Source organism: Corvus moneduloides, chromosome Z, assembly GCF_009650955.1.
Source record: "Corvus moneduloides isolate bCorMon1 chromosome Z, bCorMon1.pri, whole genome shotgun sequence".
NCBI lineage: Eukaryota > Metazoa > Chordata > Aves > Passeriformes > Corvidae > Corvus > Corvus moneduloides.
The window spans coordinates 18,063,168-18,081,835 of NC_045511.1; the positions used below are offsets into that span (position 1 = coordinate 18,063,168).

General features: G+C 41.4%; 1 protein-coding gene across 16 annotated transcripts in view; it reads right to left on the bottom strand.

The window, feature by feature from the left end:
• CELF4 (CUGBP Elav-like family member 4) overlaps positions 1-17,960 on the bottom strand; it is a 700,257-nt gene extending 682,297 nt beyond the window's left edge. For 12 of the 16 annotated variants that reach the window (XR_004237446.1, XR_004237445.1, XM_032095920.1 and 9 more), the window contains exon 1: positions 17,531-17,960. Coding sequence is in view for 14 of the 16 variants with exons in the window: in XM_032095920.1 (XP_031951811.1) it covers positions 17,531-17,810 (280 nt within the window). In the remaining 2 variants the exon portion in view is untranslated. The remainder of the gene's footprint in view (positions 1-17,530) is intronic. The other 4 variants (XM_032095918.1, XM_032095913.1, XM_032095916.1 and 1 more) reach the window with 1 other exon arrangement.
• Positions 17,961-18,668: the final 708 nt, after the last annotated feature.

Below are 18,668 nucleotides of genomic sequence, written 5' to 3' on the forward strand. Positions count from 1 at the left end.
TTTAGCCACTGGGTTTGGGGAAGCTGGGCAAGAAAGAGTGTAAAAAGGTGGAAGGAAGCATAAGTAAATAGTGAAACAATAAAGAGAGACCTAGTAGTACACATTCAAATAAATATTTGAAATTTTAAAAAAAAGGAAAAAAATTGAAAAGAATAAAAGATCCAGAAAAATCAGAAGACATTACATGAAGTGTCAGATTTATCTGTCTGAAGTGTAAAACTCTGTTTTCTTTATTACATGGTTGACAGAGACTCAGGACCCAATCTGGTCTCATCCTGAGTTCGATAAACTGTGACCAGTTTCAGATTGGAGCTCCTATTTACGGAGGTGCTAAGTGGAGAGGGGGATTATATCATGCAAAACAGAAGCAACCAAAAATATTCCTATTCCCCCCATCCTCTTTTCCCATCTGATAAATGAGCTGGTTTGTCAAAACAGGGAGTGGAACTGGAGGGGCCAGGGAAAAAGATTTGCTATAAAAAAAGAAAACAGAAGATGAGAACTGAAAATATTCTGTGTTTCTGTTTGCTCGAAGCAAATCCCATTCCCAAGCCAAATCTAATCAGAATCTGTCCATGAAGAAAGAATTCAAAAAGGAAATATTTTGAAATATAGAGGTGGTCTCAGCCTGATCCACCCTGCAAGGTGTTCAAGGTACACAATGTTTCTTTCATTATTTCACTGTTCTGTCACAGCTATGAAGGAGTGTTATTTCTGAGTCACAGAATTATGCTTTTCACTTGGCTTCTGTAACACCCCTACGCTTAATTATTTCATCTGAACTACAGATTTCCACAGATCCAGCAAAGCATTTAAGCACCTGCTCAACTTTAAGAACCTATTGCGTTCTGGGAGGCTTTCCACAATGTGAATTAAGCACACACTTTGCTGGATGGACAGCTCTATACCATAACTACATTACATCTGGAAGAGAGCCATACTCTTTCCCAAAGGGTTCGCTGCTGTTCAATGTATCAGTCTAAATTTTTTCCATAAATGTATGTGCATTTTTTAATTGAAGATTTTGTCATATTTAATCGAACCCTCGCACGGTGCTTGTGATGAGTCTTGGACAACTTGGAAAGGACTGATTCTGGCACTTCAGAACGGGACAGAAGCATTACAGTTTGTGTATCGGATGCGAGTATCACCCTAAGCCACTGGGAAGCCAATCTGAAATCTGCCTGCTTAACAGAGAGGCACTGCCACTGCCTTGCTCTGCCAAATCAGGGTATTTTAAAAAGAAAGCAGAGTGATTCTGTTTAAAATTCACAATGCATCTGTACAGGGGATGAGAATTTCAAAGTACAGCAGAAGTCTTACTTTATGGGGAGGTATTATTCTCATTGTTCTTCCAGAGCTGGGAAGGGAGGAGAAGAAAATGTATAGGAGCTCAACTCTGCAAAATTTGTGGACCTGAGTGGCAGGCTAAGAGCTACACAGCAAGTTGTGGAAAAATATCAGCAACCAAAAGCCAAAAATCTGGTCTCCAAGCTTCCTGTTCAAAGACATGTGATGTACTATCCTCCTACCCAAGAAAGAGTGGCAAGTGTGCACTAAAAATTTAGAGGTTAAATACCCAGGTAGGGGGATATGTTGACTACCTTACACTCCGCTGGCACTGGGCATGTTGCCTGCAATGCCATGGAAATATGTATACAATGAACAGCAAAGTTCAGTTGCTGCGAGAAGATGCGTATGGATTATTCCACTTTAATTGTTTCCATGATTTAAGCATTAGGCACCAGGAAATTAATCTGGGCAATAGTCAAGACAATCTGCAGAAAGCTGGGTCCAATGTTGCTAAAACAAGCTGGCTGAAATGAAAAAGTGCAGCTGTGACTCTCTTCCTGATACCAGCACACAAACACACGCACGCACACAAAAACCGGCCCTTATTCTTATTATTTATGGACACAGATGAAAAGCCAAAGGGGGCATGGTAGTGCACACAGATGCTGATTAGCTGGAGATTATATTAATGATGCAATAAAAATTCACTTTGTCTCTTAAGCTGCACCAGGACAATCAAAGAGAGATTAGATAAAAATCAGAGAGAATGAATAATAGAAGGGAGAGGTAACATTGTAAACCATAACTCCCTGCAAAATGTTCTACCTTTGACTGTCCTCAGTCAGAATAAATAAGAGCTGGAGGGTGTAAATACAGCCCAAATGTACAGAAGAAGGAGGCAGATGTGGCTTTGTAAGTGTATTATTTATCAATAAGCAGCCAGATATGCACATTTACCTGAATGGGTTTGCAAATACACACATACGCATATCTACATGCACGTACCTTTCTAACTCTGTTGAAGAGATGATGAGAGGGAGTGCAAGAGAGAAAACATTGTGTTTGGAGGGGGACAGATGGACAGAGAAATGGATGGGATGAACAGTTAACAGCATACAGGAAATTATCTGAGTGAGAAAGATATGAACTTGTGGGGGAAAATCAAGTCAGTGTCTACTTCATAGCGTAAGAGACACGCATTCGAAGATCCACATGCACATCTATTTATCCAGACATACACCCATGTGGATCCCTCTCTGAAAAAAGAATCCCTCCAGCCGCAAAAGGTCTCCATCAGAGAGAGACAGGAGAGAACTTTCCCCTCTCAGAGTGCTTACTTGAAAAGGAACAGAACTCCTGCACATCTAACGTTGGTTTAATTTTACTGACCATGTTTAATATTTGATTAAACCTTTGGCATAGCTGACTATCCTGATCTGAATAGATGATCCGACGCTTTCCCTGGTAGTAAAGCCAAGCATAAGTAATAGCTGTCCTCTGACTACTGCTGCCTTATGCGTACGAGTCAGATTTTGCTGTATCTGAAAACCTGCTATCCGCTTCTGGATTCTTTTCTGCTGCTCAGTATTTTCAGATATACTTTACGAAATCAAACAAAAAACCAAGCAAACAAAAAAAAAGAAACCCACCTAAATGCTTCTCCCAGCCATGGAGGGGGCTGCAATTTATTTACAGGTATGGAAAAAAACCCTTCTTTCCAAAGTCTTTCCTGGCTTAAGCATTTTACCTGTTCTCCTTGTCGTACTTTTTGCCTGTGGTTTGCATTATTACTTGCTAAATACATTAGAAAATGCTCATCAGCTTGCTCGGCAGCTTGGGGATGTTTGTGTGGTTGCCCACACACATACGCACACACACATACACGCAGCAATTTTATAAATAAATCACAGTCACAGGGGTGAGGAGAGGGCACGTGGTGCTTTGGAAGGGAGCAGAACAGTAAAATAGGAAGGACATCTCCAGGATCAGAAAACAGGGGCTGTCAGAGCTTCTCTGCACCTCTCAATGCCTGTGAGATGACCACTGCCGCTGATCACAGAAAGTGAGAGACAGGGACACCAACCTGGGGTGCTTTTACCCTATCCACCTAGGTGAGGAAAAGTCTAATCCCTCAACACACACAAAAACCAGGCCTAAATTACCAGCCTACATGCTTTACACCTCAAATGAGACAAGCCTTGCTGGGAGAGGTAATATCTTTTATTAGACCAAGTGATACAGTTGGAAAAAAATAGACAAGCTTTCAGGCACACAAGGAAGTCTGTCTTTTTTTTCCCAGCTGTATCAGCTGGACTAATAAAAGATATTACCTCTCCTTACAAATGTGGTCTCATTTATAACCTTAGACCATCACTGCTAAAGCTACAGCATGACTTCTGCCTTAAATACACACAAAGCTCTTTGCAAAGCTGGATATCATAAATTCCTCTTTACACATAGCAAACTAAGGAAGAACAGGTCTAGGAACAGGATCAGGTATGATACAGAAGGTTAGTAAGAGGACTGGGCTAGAAATAGGCTCCTTCCTACCTAACTCTGAATGAAGAGGACTCTGATGCAACACCACATCAAATGCTTATTTTGCCTTCTCGCAATTATTTGGGATTGCTACAGAGAGGTTCTGGAAGTGAAGGGTAGTTATGTTTCAAAACAGCAGGGAAAAATATTTTTGCAAGAAGCTGAAGTATAGTCCTAGAATGCACTGCCAGGGATAATTAAGAATAAGATCACAATTTTAAGAATTCAAAGGGAAATGTATGCAGGATCTTTGTTCAGGTGTGAGAAACAAGCTGCTGATTTAATGAAAAAAGAAATGTTAAAAAATAAAAAGGTGCAATTGCCTTGGTGAAATTACAGGTTTACTGCATTATTTCTTTTTTTTTTAATGTTTAAATTTAAAGAGGACACTGAATTTTGAACCTCAAAAGGAAAAAAAACAACAACTTTTTATGTCTACTCTCTCAGTAGTTTATGTACAGAAATGCGTCTGTTGGTGTATCTGTGTTTGTGCTTACTTCGTGAGTGCAGGTCTTTCTGCTACTACCCGTGGCTGTTTTGCTTTCTGAAAATATGGCCAGCATGGCTTCCATTTCCCAAAACTTGCTAGGGAAGGAGATGAGAAAGGAGAGGAGAGACAGCTAGAGTGGTCTGAGAGGATCCAAGTGGTGACTCGCAGCATGAACCGGTGAAGTGCTTTCTGCAAGGGACAGCGTGAGGGCAGAATGTCTGCGCAGAGCTGAACCAAGGGAAGAGGAATGTGAACAGCAATGGTGAGAGCTGGGGAAACAGATCTGTAGCCTGTCTATGGAAAATAAACAACTCATGGGCACGGTAAGCTGACAAGTGGGAATGGGCAGCAAGCCTGGAGTGGCACCTGGGGAAGGATCCTGATCCCAGAGCCTGTGGTCTACACATCCACACCTGTACCTGCAACCAGGCAAGGAAGGCTGGGAAGCCAGGATGAAGAGCTGGTCTTGGATGCAAGCCCAGCCAGTGAAAGCCTGGGTGCTGCACTTGAAGAGCAAAAGCAGAAGCCAAGGATAGAGGCCCGAGCTGGGGAAGTGAGCTGATAGCCCAGCAGTCGGACCTGTATCTTTTGTCACAGCAGAGTCATCTAGTTTGCCGGTGGCTCAGCTATTTCTTCTTGAATTAAGAAGCTGCTGCCAGAAGTCCTGTCCCTGGATCGGCGCAGAGGAAAAGACAGGGGAATGACACACCTATTGTGCAGCTCATTTTATGAATAAACTCGTGAAATCTAATTCTACCAGCACCTTTTTGGCCTTTTTCAATGAGCCGGTCTGTAACAAATGATCAATGAGCAGAAATCAGCCATTATATGGGAGAACAGATTGAGGCTAATATAACGCATGTTCCCCTCCAAAGAAGAATCCAACATTCCTTCTTCAATTTTTTTTCCCCATCTGCAAACACTGTCAGTAAAGCTGAGTAAATATATAAATAATTAAACAAACAAATACTTTCTCTGCTGCCTCCAGGCCTTTGAAACTGAGACTTAGTTGGATTTCAGGCAATCAAACAGCATCACGTTCACGCACTTACACTGCACGCACGCTTCCTCTCCACCTTTGACAGAATATCATTGACTTGAGTGCACTGTGATGATTTCAAATAGACTAGGGGTTAGATAATCGACTCTACACACACACATAACTGCATGCACACTCCAGATCCTTCATTTATTTCGTAAAAGACATGAGCAGAGATGGGATGGGGACACCAGAAAAGATCCCAAACAAACAAAAGAATCCCACGTACATTGCTATTGATGAACGAACTAAAACTACAACAGAAATAATTTTAAAAAAAGCAAGAAGCCTGATTCATTTGTCTGTCAGATTTTTCCTATAGGAGATCACCTGAAACTGTCCTCTCTGATGAAAACATTACTAAATTAAATTTTTTGTGGCCGGATAACTAAGGACACTGGGATGTTGTTTATCCTCCACAACCTACACCTTGGGTATCAGCAATGAAAACTCCCTTCCGGGCTACCTTGCTCTGACAAAGTCAGGGATATTCACATCCCTGTTTAAAGATTCACACAGTGTCTGTCTGTTGTTTGTGAGGCTGGGTCAGAGTCTAACTATTGACTTCAGAGAATGTTGGGTCGGTGCTAGGCAAATGGGTGACGACTGCCAATTCCATCTGCCTGTACTGAGGGCAGGAGTACACTTGTCTAGAGGGAACTTGCTCTTTTTACTGACCCTGTGAAGGCAGATACCTTCAGTTTGATCCAAACCGTGTTGCAAACATTAGGTTTGGATCAGGCCCTTAAAGGAGAAAGGTGGGATGCAGCCCTTCATCAAATCCTTGCTTTGCAGCTCCCTCAGTTGCCATAACAATGAAGAGTATGTATGTGATTCACTAAAAGAAGGAAAAAAAATATAAATCAAGATCCTGAATCAGTGAATGATGACATTCCTGTAGACAGAGAAATTACAAAGGCTGAATCCTACTCACACAAAGAAAACTGGCAAAATTGCCATTGACCCTTTCCTAGCAAAGCAGGGACAAATATGCATTTACAAGTGAAATCAGCAAAGCTAATTTTCCATGCCCCCACTGAGTGTTTTTTGAAAGCATGTTTTCCGTATCTACACTGAAAAGGGCTCTGATGTAATACATTTACCATCAGAGATACACCAAAACCTTTACACAGAAATAAGTAAATGCCAAATTTATCCATTACCTTCTCCCTCAAAAAAAAAAAAAGAATAAAAAAAAATAAATTCCAGCTAGCCTAATATTGCAGTTGGGGAAATAAAAGATCAATAGCTCACTAGAGCCAATGGGAACCTTTCCATTGATTCAACAGGTTTCAGTTCAGGCCTGAAGGCACCGAGCTTAAGTGACTCCATCAGGGAGTGTTGGTGAGTAATTATCCACGCTGTGATTAGAACCTAGGCATCCTCACCGCCCGCCCTCACCCACCAGATAATGCCCTTCCTTTGAATGAAGCTGCAGGCACAGGCAGCAATTTAAACGGAGCAGCTCTGAGGTGTATTAGCTATTACAAATAATTCAGAAGGAATGGCAGTGCTTGCGTTTCTTGTTTACTTATTTGTTTGTTTAATTTGCTGTTAACTTTTCCAAGTCCCTAGCAGAATGTAGAAACCAACACCACTCTAGTAACCTTGTCTGCTGTGAGATCTTTAGGTGCATTTTCTGCCAGTGTTCCTACGGGTTGACTCACTTCTTTTTTTTCCTTTCTCTGTCAATGACTAAACTTGGAGTTAAATAATTTCTAAGATACTCTTTTTTTTTTTTTTTGGTATCAAAATTGGCTGTATCCCCTCTTGCAAATAAACATGAAGCAATGGTATGCTTTTAAAGGATTTGCCAAAGGATTTTTGTTGGTTGTCTTGCCCATTCCTCACTTCCACTCCTACTTTTCTCATTTATTGCCAGTATCTTGAATGAGATTTCTTTTTCTAAAAAGAAAAAAAAAAATCCATATAAATAATAATAAAAGAAGATAGGAAGAAGGAAAACAAAGTAAAAAAATGAGCAAGCTCCCTCTGAATGCACAGAACAGAACAAATCCCACAGAATAGCATAATTGAGTAACAATATATCTTTATAAAAGAGGGTGAAAAATTGCATCCTCATCCATGTATTATTGAAGGTGGAATATGATCAAATAAATCACGTTTAAAACCAATTAAATGCTCACAAAAGAAAAACACTTGCCCTGTAAACTGAAAAAAAAAAAGGCGTAATGAAATGCAAACCTTTTTGAAACCACCATACGGACACTGGAATGAGATGGTTGAAGCTGAATAGTATAGCAGAAGGAGTGAACTAGCTTACCTAGATAAGGCAGCCTATTGTTGCAGAAGGAGTAGTTAAGAAATTCGGATGGAGCCAGGTCTGTGTGTCTGGGTTTAGGTGAGTAACCATCTTAAGTCAGTCACATCGCATGTTATCGGCCGCTCCTGCTTCAACCAGCGGCATCTCACAGAACTGCCCGTAACTTCAGGCCCAATCCAAACACTGCTGCAGGCAAGGTAGAGTTTTTCCGGACTTCAGCAGCCTTTGGAGCAGGTGTGTGGCTGCTCTGCAAAGTCCTTTCTTGTCAATTACAGATTTTACACAGTGTAGAACATACGTTATTTCCACCATGTTTTTCCCCCCATCCCTTAAATGCTGATAAAGGTGTGGGCAAAAAAAAAGAAGAAATACTTTCATTGCAATTCTATGTTGAAAAAGAGCTCTCTAGGATTAATCCTATTTTGAGGAGGGCTGAAGTTGTAGACCAAAATGCTCCTTGCTGAAAGAAGTTTCTCAGGTCCCTGGCTTTTGTGCACCTGCCGGGCCAAGACCCAATCATAGAGAAAAACAAATCTTGTTTCTGTCTGCAGTGGGTGAAAAAATGGGCAAGAAAGAGAGCATAGGCAAGAAAACAGAATTTTCTCTATGTTAACTTTCAGAGAGGTGCAAACCAATTCAATCTGCTCCGCAAATGTATCTCACTCTCGCTCTGCTTCCATGCACTATTTCAAAGAAATGTGTCTTTACCTTATTATATTATTAGAATCAATCAATATTATTAATATTACATGTGGGCAATTCTGTAAATTCTTCATAGTTCTCCTCCCCGCCTGTTAACAGCAGGTACATTACACAGTCTCTGGTTAGATTGGTCAACTAAGCTATCGATAGTCTTAAGCAATACCTGCATTGTGACCTTTGCTCACAGAACTGAATCTCTCATATAGGGCTGTCAGATTCCTTAAAGAAGTATTGATAAGCTTATTACTGTATTGCTACATATAATTTTAGGTGTGATTTTCACTCACCCTGAAGCATCTAGTAACCTAATACTTTTTTTTCTCTCCTAAAGCATTGGCCCTTTTACAATTGATCAAATAGTGAATTAGAGCATTATAGAGAGGAAACATAATCAGGGGATTTCTACAAGCACACTGTGGTATATCTTTTGATCTGCTGACAACCTTCATCCCTCTCGATCCTAGGAAGGAAGCGCTGTTTTATAGGGATATTATTAGGCTGATGCTGCTTTATACTCTACCTGCAAGAAGCTACCGAGTCCGACAAAGATATTTGTGTGCGTTTGCAGTGAGTGATGCATATTATGTGATGCGAATCTATCCTTAGGGACTGGGAAGGAGAGGAACTATGTGCAAATGTAAGTCTGCCCTTTCCATACATGCAGGCATACACAGTCCCTGTGTAGTATATACACAGGCATTTGAATTAGAAACAGGCCAAATATACAGTCAGATCTTATCAGACCAACTCTGACTGCAAAGCTCCGTTTTTATTCTGTTTGAAGAAGCTTCATGTCCAGAGTTATCTGCCCCGATGCATAGGGAAGGCAGCCTGGTAGCCTCTAAAATATTTTGGAGACTCAGACACAATGTAGAAATAAACCAGAGATTAATTAATTGTGACTGTATCATTAAAATAGGATAATGAGCAAATGGTTACATATCATATTAAACTCTGCATAAAATTCCAGGAATACCCAGTTAAGTCACCTGCCACTTTCACATAAGAGTGTGTTCTCTGTACTGTCTTTCAGAAAGGAATTATTTAGAGACCTATATTATCCTGTCTGTACTGAATGTATGTTTTCATTAACATGAACATAAAATAAACAGTTGCATGCGTGTGATATACAAACATGTCAGGTACACTTGTATCTCACTGCATACGCAGTTTTCATATAAAAGTTCGTTCTCAACTACGCTTTTTTTATGCTTTTTTAAGGTTCTTATATTCTTTTCATGTTTTCCGGGGTTTAAATAAGGAAATTAAACACCTCAGATACATAAAGGGGTAAGAATACTCTGCACTGCAAATTGAGTCTGCACTACACCTTGGTCTACCAAACCATATGCAACTTTCTGTTGGCAAAATACTTTGAAAGACCTTACAGTGAAGGTCCTCATCACCACAACCATATGCCCCTGGAGGCATCAAAATTGCCAACAAAGTCATCTACTAAATAGTTAATGTTAAACAATGACTTTCCGTGTTCAACAAAGGAGGGAGAAATAAACAGATAAGGGTGAGGTAGATCGAAATCTGCATGCCTCATTGGCTGAGCTGTCGGATATTTCTAATGCATCTGAAGGGTTTGTTACTAAGAACCTGTTAAGTATCTTTAAACCTTTGATCTGTAGCCAGTCTTAACAAAGGTGACAATTAATTACAGGAGAGTGCATTGCAATAAAGTTACATCGTGGTCAGTTTATATATACTGTCCAAAGCTGGTTCATAGAAGTCACTGTCAATTAAAGTCTTCTTGGAGTCCAGTTCATTATCAATTTTTCCCCCTTGCCTTGATCAATATTTTTGGCTGCTTCTGCTTGACAAACTTAACACAATGTCTATATCTATATGTCTTGCCATTCATTTACATGGAATAGATGGCCGTATATGATTTATTTTTAGCTACTACATATGGTCAGGCACTTTATTTGAGAGGTTTAGAGCTCTCATCCATCTTTATTTTAAGGAGCGACAATAATAAGCCCTCTCTTCCTTCAAGGGGATGTCAGTTGGATATAATGAATGCACATTAAAAGCTGCATTCACCTGTATGTGCATTCAGGCTGTGGCTCACTGTGAAAAAAGCAAACAAATGCAATCTCTGTGGTGACATCCTGACTCCAGACCACACCAAGAGATGCAGCGCAGACAAAGTGACTCAGTAGATCCTGAGATCCCCAAAATGTGATGATGGCTCTCCCGGAGGTAGAGGGAAAGAGAGACCATTGTAATATATACCCCAACTCAGTAAATGGAGCAATGGTGATAGAAAACCATAACTTTTACTCACCATGGTTTATACTTTTCCCTTTTTCTACAGCAGATTTTAATGCATAAGGGTCAGTCTACCATGGCAAACCCTGGCAACAGTCACACAAGCATCAGTGGAATGTTTAAGTGAGTGAGAAATGTGGCAAAGATCAGGCTTTTGTCAGTTCCTCACATTTGTTTTAGTTTTAGTTTCACTTACAGAAGTAAAGCTAAGTTAAGGCACAAGCCAGCAAGTGCAGAAATTAGTAGCATTAGCTGCAAGTGTTGAGGTTTGCTACGTAAACCCATAATCCAGAATTTTAAAGGGAATCTGAAACACTCAGTAAGTGCCAACCTGCAGCAGGATTTCCAAATGTGAAGCGACCGAAGTGATGGCAGAAACCTCACTGAGTTCTGCCCAGCAAGGAGGCAACAGGCCTTTGCTCCCGAAGTAAAGGTGATGCAGGGATTAATGATTCAGCTTAATTTGCTTAACACCTCACCTGCTTAGTGCAAACTCTTATGGGGCAGGAACCACACAGTACTTGATGGACAGGTCACATTGAGCTCTGCAGCCCCCTGCTTTTTTTGAATATTACTTTGAGGCTATAGCCAACACCTACATGGGTCTTTGGGCTTCTGATGCTTTCTCTCTATTTTAAATGCAGGTAAGCGGTCCAACAGCCTAGATCATCTTCCCCACTTTTTCTCCCTTGGAACCATTACTGCCTGTCGCATAAACCCGCCTCGGTTCACACTTGATTGACGGGAGGGACAGTAACAGCTCCTTTAGTGTCGTTATGGTCTGTCGGGTCAGTGCGGCTGGTATGCATGCACACAGGGTATGCATGATAAAAAAACACCCTGATGTCTTGCTGAAAAATGTGGCTGCATACTTCCAGCTCTTAGGACTGGAGGAGACCCTCCTTGATCATTCAACCTCATCCGTCCCTTGCTCTTGACCACCATGAACAAAGACTTCTCTGCCTGTCCTCCCTGACTGGTACAATACGCTTTTTGGTTGAGCACAAGACACTTTCCGCAATCTCGCTCACTCTATTTCAATTTCCAGGTAGTTTCTGACAATCTCCTTCAAAAGACTACTCCATCAGCTGTCTGGCTTTTATTATGCTGTGCAATTTGAATCCTCTGCTAAAGAAAGCCCTGTCGGTGGCACTGGCCACTAGCCGATGTGGGATCCAGGACCAGATGAACCACGCTTTTCATGCAAGGTGACAAGGATCCTCAATTTTTCCCTCTACTTCAGTGCTGAAATTTCGGATCTTTTCTGGCTCAATACAGGAAAAAAAATACTTAAAACTAAACCAAACCATCCCCTGTTCCTATTGTTTTTTTGCAGAAATTAGTGAGTTTCTGATACACCCCTTAATTAAAACCTTGGTAGGGACAAGTAAATACTATGAAATTTGGTTGTTGTTGCTAATTAGTTTTTTTTAAAGAAAATAATAAGTACCCATTTTTATCTCATGAAATGCCCAAAGGCACCAGTATATATAGATATTGAGAGACAGAAGTAATCGTAACCTGTAAAAGTGTAGGAAATGTAAGTCTAACCTGGAGAAACGTAAAAGAAGAAACAAAAGCTGTGGACACACAAACTTTAATTTCTTTCTATTTTCCGCATTAATGTAACTTTTAAACAAATCTATCTTGTAAGGATGATTAGGTCATATAGTAGTGGGACTAGCTGAGGAACAGCTTTCAGTGCAAAACTTGACAGGCAAACAAGAGATCCCAGAAAATTGGAGTTTGTATTGGAAATGCTGACACAACCGTAACAGCAGCATCATAACTGGCTGCAGCTGCTTTTAGAAACCAGAATCCATGCCCAGACCCCTGAAAAAAAAAGAGTTAACATATACCCTTCTAATTTATGAAGCAATCTGGGCTATCTGTTTGACATTACCAAAACACATAGACGCTCATCTGTACAGGAGATTTTAATGTACAGGGGGTTGCTTTTTTCCTCTCTTCCATCAAGCTATCCAATTGCATTGTGATTGTTTTAAGGGGTTGTTCTTTAGACCTAAGGCATAAAGTCTCCTCTGTTTTATTCCAGTTTATTTGTGCATTTACCTCCCTAAAACTTGTTTGGTTTACTACCATACTAAATGCTGTATGTGTTGCTTTCAGCCAGGCAAGTCTTATGTTTCAATTATGGAGGAGTTTATTCAGCACCTGTATTGCGTTGTGCTTCAACTAAATTTCCATTTCCCAAAGGCTATACACATGAATGTGTATACATCTCTTTTTCTGTATGTATACACACACACAAACCTATACATTTCTACATATAAATAAATACATCATCTTAATTGAATGCTCATTTTCATCATGCCTTTGAATTTCTGACATATCCACAACCTTCATAAACATCCTTAAACTTAACAAGGTTCTAATTTTTCTATCATCTATCTTTGTAATCAAACAGAACAGAATACAACGAATGGAAGCCTTGTTTCCCTACCCCAGAGATGTCTTAAATTTTAAAATTATTTATACTTTTCAGAAGGTAAAGCTGTGAAAGAACTAAACTATTCTCTTCATACTGCGTTTTTCTATCTGCTTTGAATGCTTATAGAGTGAGGTTCAGGTCAGGTAGGAAAAACACCCTAATCATGGGATTGCAGCGGTGGATTTCAAGGAGGTTTTGGGGGGTTTCTGCTTTTTCCACCCCTAAATAAGGGTTTGAAGAGTGTTGTTGGTCTCATGTCTATACAAGACTCCTGCTTTCCCAGTGCACACTATCTCCACACTTTAAGTGCATTTGCCCGCATGTGTTTCAGTAAATCTCAGTTAAGGGTGGAATGCTGATTTCTTCTGACTTCCTAAATAGAATATTATGGAGACTTGGGTGTTTTAAATTAAAACATTTCCCAGGCCTTGGGTACAAGCAAGCTTCAGTAGAAAAGGCTGTTTAAACCTATGGGGACAGTCCTATATTTAGATTACATTAATTCATAAATATTATACTAAATACCACTTAAATTGGCCTTAAATGACTTCAAAGATAATGCATTATAATATGGCTGTCCTGAGAGCACTAACCTTTATATCTCCCAGTAACTCAGCCTTTAAGCATACTCCACTGCTAGATAAGATGGGGGGAAGTTATGAATGAATATCTTGCTAAATTGTTAAAGTGTGATTAGTTAACTCCGTGCATGTGTGTGAGTGTATATGTGAGCGTGTGGGTGGGTCAGCTCAGCCCCGGTAGATTTCTACCCGTGGATCTCAGCACACAGCCTCTTCCCAACCCTACAGCAAAGTACCAGAGCAGGAGCCTGTTCCTGCCCCGTGTGGAGAGAAGTGAGGATGGGGGAAATATGCAGCAGCTACGCTCGTGCCATGAAAGCTTATTTTCTCGGGGATCTGGCAAGCCTTTCCCGCCTTCCCCCGCATGCTGCTTCCCCCGTACCCTTTCTCTCTTTGCGTATCTGTAAGAGAATCATAATCCCCTGCCTCTTTGCTGGTATCTGTACTGGTATCAGCCAGAGATGCTGGTGAGAGAACCTGGGACTTCACTCTCCTTTTGTGATAGTTTTTCTCGGAGGAGGGCATAGTAATGTACTTTAACTTTAGGTTCTTAATTTTCAATTTCCTCCTTCTATGCAGGGGCACCGCAATTGGATGTCTTCATAACATTTTCAAGAATACACATCCTTTGATCTCATTTCAATGGATTTACACCTGAAATTACTCTGGTTGCTGGTTTTTTACTTTAAGCTAATTCCTGTCTCTTCCCTCCTCCCAGAACAATCCCACCTTCTCCCCTCCACACCCAAGGTCTGCTCTCCGTACACTTAAATAAACTACAGCCTACTATTAACCCTTCAGGGTATACCCCCGCCACAGCCTCATCCTCTGAATTAGGAATGAAATCAACTGAGAGTGATGGATCAATTAATGTATAAGCATTATGCATCTCTTATGGAAAGCATCTTGGGGTTTTGTATTGCCAACCTACCCCTGTGAGCCAAGTTGGACTATCTTTATGCAATTCTTCACCTATGCCTGCAAAGCAAAGCCAAAATAAGGACATCTGAGTGAATACAATGCTTCACATGACTGCATTTAGAGAAGGGAAAAGAGAAAAAATAGATTAAAAATGAAATAAAATGAATAAAATAATAAAAAAAAAGGCAAACACAACCCTCATCCTTCAAAGCCCCATCACCCTTTTTGACTTAATAGTAATTAATCACTACTGGCAAGAAAGTAATTTTTTTCCAGGTAGCCAGAGGCATATTTTTATCAGGATTAGCTAATAAATCAGCGGCATCGCTAGAAAGGAGTTCAAACTCTTCTCGGATGTACTAAATAAAACCGATCTCTAAAATTCTGTCAACTCGGTGTCTACTGAAGCTTCGCTCAAACCCTAGCCTGCAAAATAACAATCATCATCATAAATTTTCTTTCAAAGTCCAAAACTTATAGCAGGTTAAAAATGACTGTTTTGAGATGAACTCATGCAATTTGGTTTGATGAGGTGACAAGATTCCCCACCTGGCTTTTTTCCTAGGTTGCAGCTTTACAACAGAAATGAAATGAAGGGAAATGAAGTTAGTATCTTGCTTAATTCAGGGATATGTGTTAAACACATCCAAGCAAGATAAATGATCCCTCTCTCTCTCTTCTCTCTGTCTCTCTCTCCCCCTCTCTCTCTCTCTCCCTCTCTCTCTCTCTCTCTCTCTCTCCCCCTTCCTGAGTTTGTCTCTGTGAATACAGGCATACAGTAAAAGCAAAACTGAACTTAAAGAGGGAGAACTCAAATCTCTGAAATAGAAATTAAAGTTAACGCATAGATTGACTAATTTCCGGTTTAAGATAAAATATAACAAAAGAATAAAATCTCATCAACAAATCACAGTAAACTCCCAGTACAAAAAAAATACTTTATCGAAGTGTTAGCTCAAAGATTTCCTCTACACTATGTTGAGTGATTCTCTTCAGTGTAGGTTTTACTGCTGTTATTTTTCTTTTACAGAAACCTTAGGTAATTTTTTGCAAACACATGCACACACACGAGCTCAGTGTCTACTCTCACTATTAGATAAAATCTCCCAGGACCTTTCCTTCCCTGCACTTCTTACTATTATTTTTATTGCTATTATTAATAATTATTATAGTACAGATGTCATGTTTAAGTGATGCCAATCAGACCTTGATGTGGCTTCTAGGAAGCCAGTCTGAAAAGAAAGCAAGGTTCGAAAGAGCTACACTGATCATTTTAAAAATGAGAAGGGTGTTTGAAGCGACCGGCAAGAAAGGATGGAAGAAATATCCTATAACTTGGACTGAGTCCCTAGTCCCCGAGCCCTGAACATTTTCTCCAGCCTGTGTAAAACTGGCACTTTGCACTGTCAGGGTATATTTTCATTCGCGTTTCCTGAGTGGAAGCAAGGAGGGGAGTGAGTGGGAAGGGGTAAGAGATGCCTGCTAAACATGCCGTTAAGTTCAAGATTTACAACTCGCCAAGGCACCTGGAAAGCTGGGAAGCCAGTAATGCCATTACCGGTGACTGTCACTGCCAGGAGTCCACCAAACTGGACTAGACACTGGTACTGAAGCTGTCCTGTAAAAGATACAACTTCCACTCTCCCCGTGGCCCCATGCAAAATGCTTTCTCCTCCTGCACTAAATCTGGAGTCACACCCCAATCACTTCCAACCCAGTCTTTTTCTTTTCCCTTTTCTTTTTTAAAAATAAATATAAACACACACATACACACACACACACGTATACAGAATCTGAGTTAATAAGGCGGCTCATATCTCTCCTGGTTCTCTCCTACTCCTGAGCAGGGCTACCATGCAAATTATCTTCAACTTCTCCCTGCGAGTCCTACTTTCCTACCCGAGGAGCTGAGCATCTCTCCCCCACTACACACACCCTCCCCCACCCCCAAAACGGAGCACCATCTAATCTGAGAGGCACCTCCAGACAGCCTAAGCTGAGCAGGGAAACGAGCGGGCAGAGATGGAGCAAGTGAGGCACCGTGTGAGGAGTACATCTCCACTACCTTTAGAGAAAACCTAAAAAGTTCCCGGCATGGACTTTGGGCACATTAAAGTAGTGCTTGGAATCTGCCTGGTCAGGGACTTCTTCCCTCTGGAACTAAGCTGCCACCTGTCCCTTCTGTCTTGCCTTCTCCCACATACTCACACATAATCGTGATTTTGTGCACACACCCCTGCCCCGCTTGAGATGGGCTTCTTTATTGTTGTTGATATCCCTGTTCCCGTGTTGAATAGAACTAAAATGAAATAGCCCCCCGGAGCAACTCACTCTCCTCCACTTCTTGTTTTGTAGAGGACTACAAATAATAATTGTGACAGCAGTAAAAATAAAAATTGTCAAAAAAAGATTATTAAAAAAAAAAGAAAAAAAAATAAAGAAAAGAAAAAGAAAAAGAAAGCCGCCGGTGCCAGATACAGAACAGTTGTAAAATAGGGGGTTGCCAGCAAGCCCAGGGACAGACAGACGGACACACACACCCCTGGGCTGACGATGAGCGGCTCCTGAAGGTAAATACAGAGCACCCGCTCCCGCTTCAGCACCGCGGACAGCTGCCGCCGGCCCCGCGCCCGCGCCGCCGCTCGCCCGGCGCTCCCCGGGAGCTGTCTCTCACCCCTCAAAAAAGCGGGGAAAGAAATAAAAATACTAATAAATAAGCCAAACGGAGCTGACTCCCTGCCCTGACTCTCGCTCTTCTCTTCCCAGGATGGGTCTATTATTTCTTTCCCTGCCCCCCCAGCCTGCCGCCTCCGCCCCCGGGCCAACCAAAAATGAAATAAAATGAAATGAAATCGAAAGGAAAGAGAGAGAGAAAGAGAGAGCCACGGAGGGAGAAGGAGCCTGCCTTTCTCTCCCGATCTCTCCCGGGAAAGTTCAGGAGGTAACTCACCTTTGTGCATGCCAGTGAACCTGTCCTTCAGCACCGTCAGTTCATAGATCTTCCCGAACTCCTCGAAGAGCGGTTTGAGGTCTTTCTCGTCCAGGTTACGGGGGATCTGCCCAATAAAGAGCTTAATGGCATCGTGGTCCTTCATTGGGATGGTGGATGGGTTTCCGGGACTATGGTTTAATCCGTTCATATGCCCGTTGGTGCTGGGGTTGCTGTGATTGCTACTCAGGCTGGTATTGTCTGGTTGTCCGTTTGCTAACGTGGCCATCTTTATATACATAGAGAAAATCTTCTTTCCTTTTTTTCCCCCTCTTCTTTTCTCTCTCCCTCCCTCTCTCTCCCTCTCTCTCTCCCTCTCTCTCGCTCTCTCGCTCCCTCTCCCTCTTTCACACACACACACACACACTCACACACACACACACTCCTCCCTCTCTGTCTCTCTCTCTCTCTCTCTCTCTCTCTCTCTCTGGGTCTGATCTGATTTTTTTTTTACATTGAAGATCTGTGTCCTTTCCGTTTAAACAGGCTGGATCGGTTCAAATTCCCAGCCAGACTAGGGGGTGGGGTGTGAGTGTGTGGATGTGTGTGTGTACGGGGAAGGGAGGCTAGGGGTGGGGGATTGCTTTTGCCTCTACTCTGGCTAAACCCCCTCCTCCCATCCAACCACCCCCCTGTCTGTCTGCCCGGCAGAAGCTTAATGGTATCTTCCAACACAGCCCCTGGCTATAAATAGCACTAGGCGCATGGCTCTTTGAGAGACAGTCAATTTCTATTGTGCCAAGTGAGCAAAGGGGAACGGTTGCGTTTTTAGGACCAATGATGATGATTTTTTTTCCTTTTCCTTTGCAAGCCCTCCGATCAATCGCTGTCGTTATAATTTCAGTGATCATCGGGAAATCTACCTTTTTATTTGAGAGGGAAAAAACCCCAAACCCAAGGTGTTCTGACTTCTTTCTCTTATGATGATGTCTCTTACTTATTATTTACTCTTATTATAATTTCGCAAATGATAATAAAAAGCAGTTCAGATACGGATGAACCCCCCGGCTCAGAGGTTGCTTTTGCTGTTGTTGTTGTGATTGTGATGTTACAAGCTCTCTTTACTATATCTGTTCATGTTGCATCTAAAAAAAAAAAA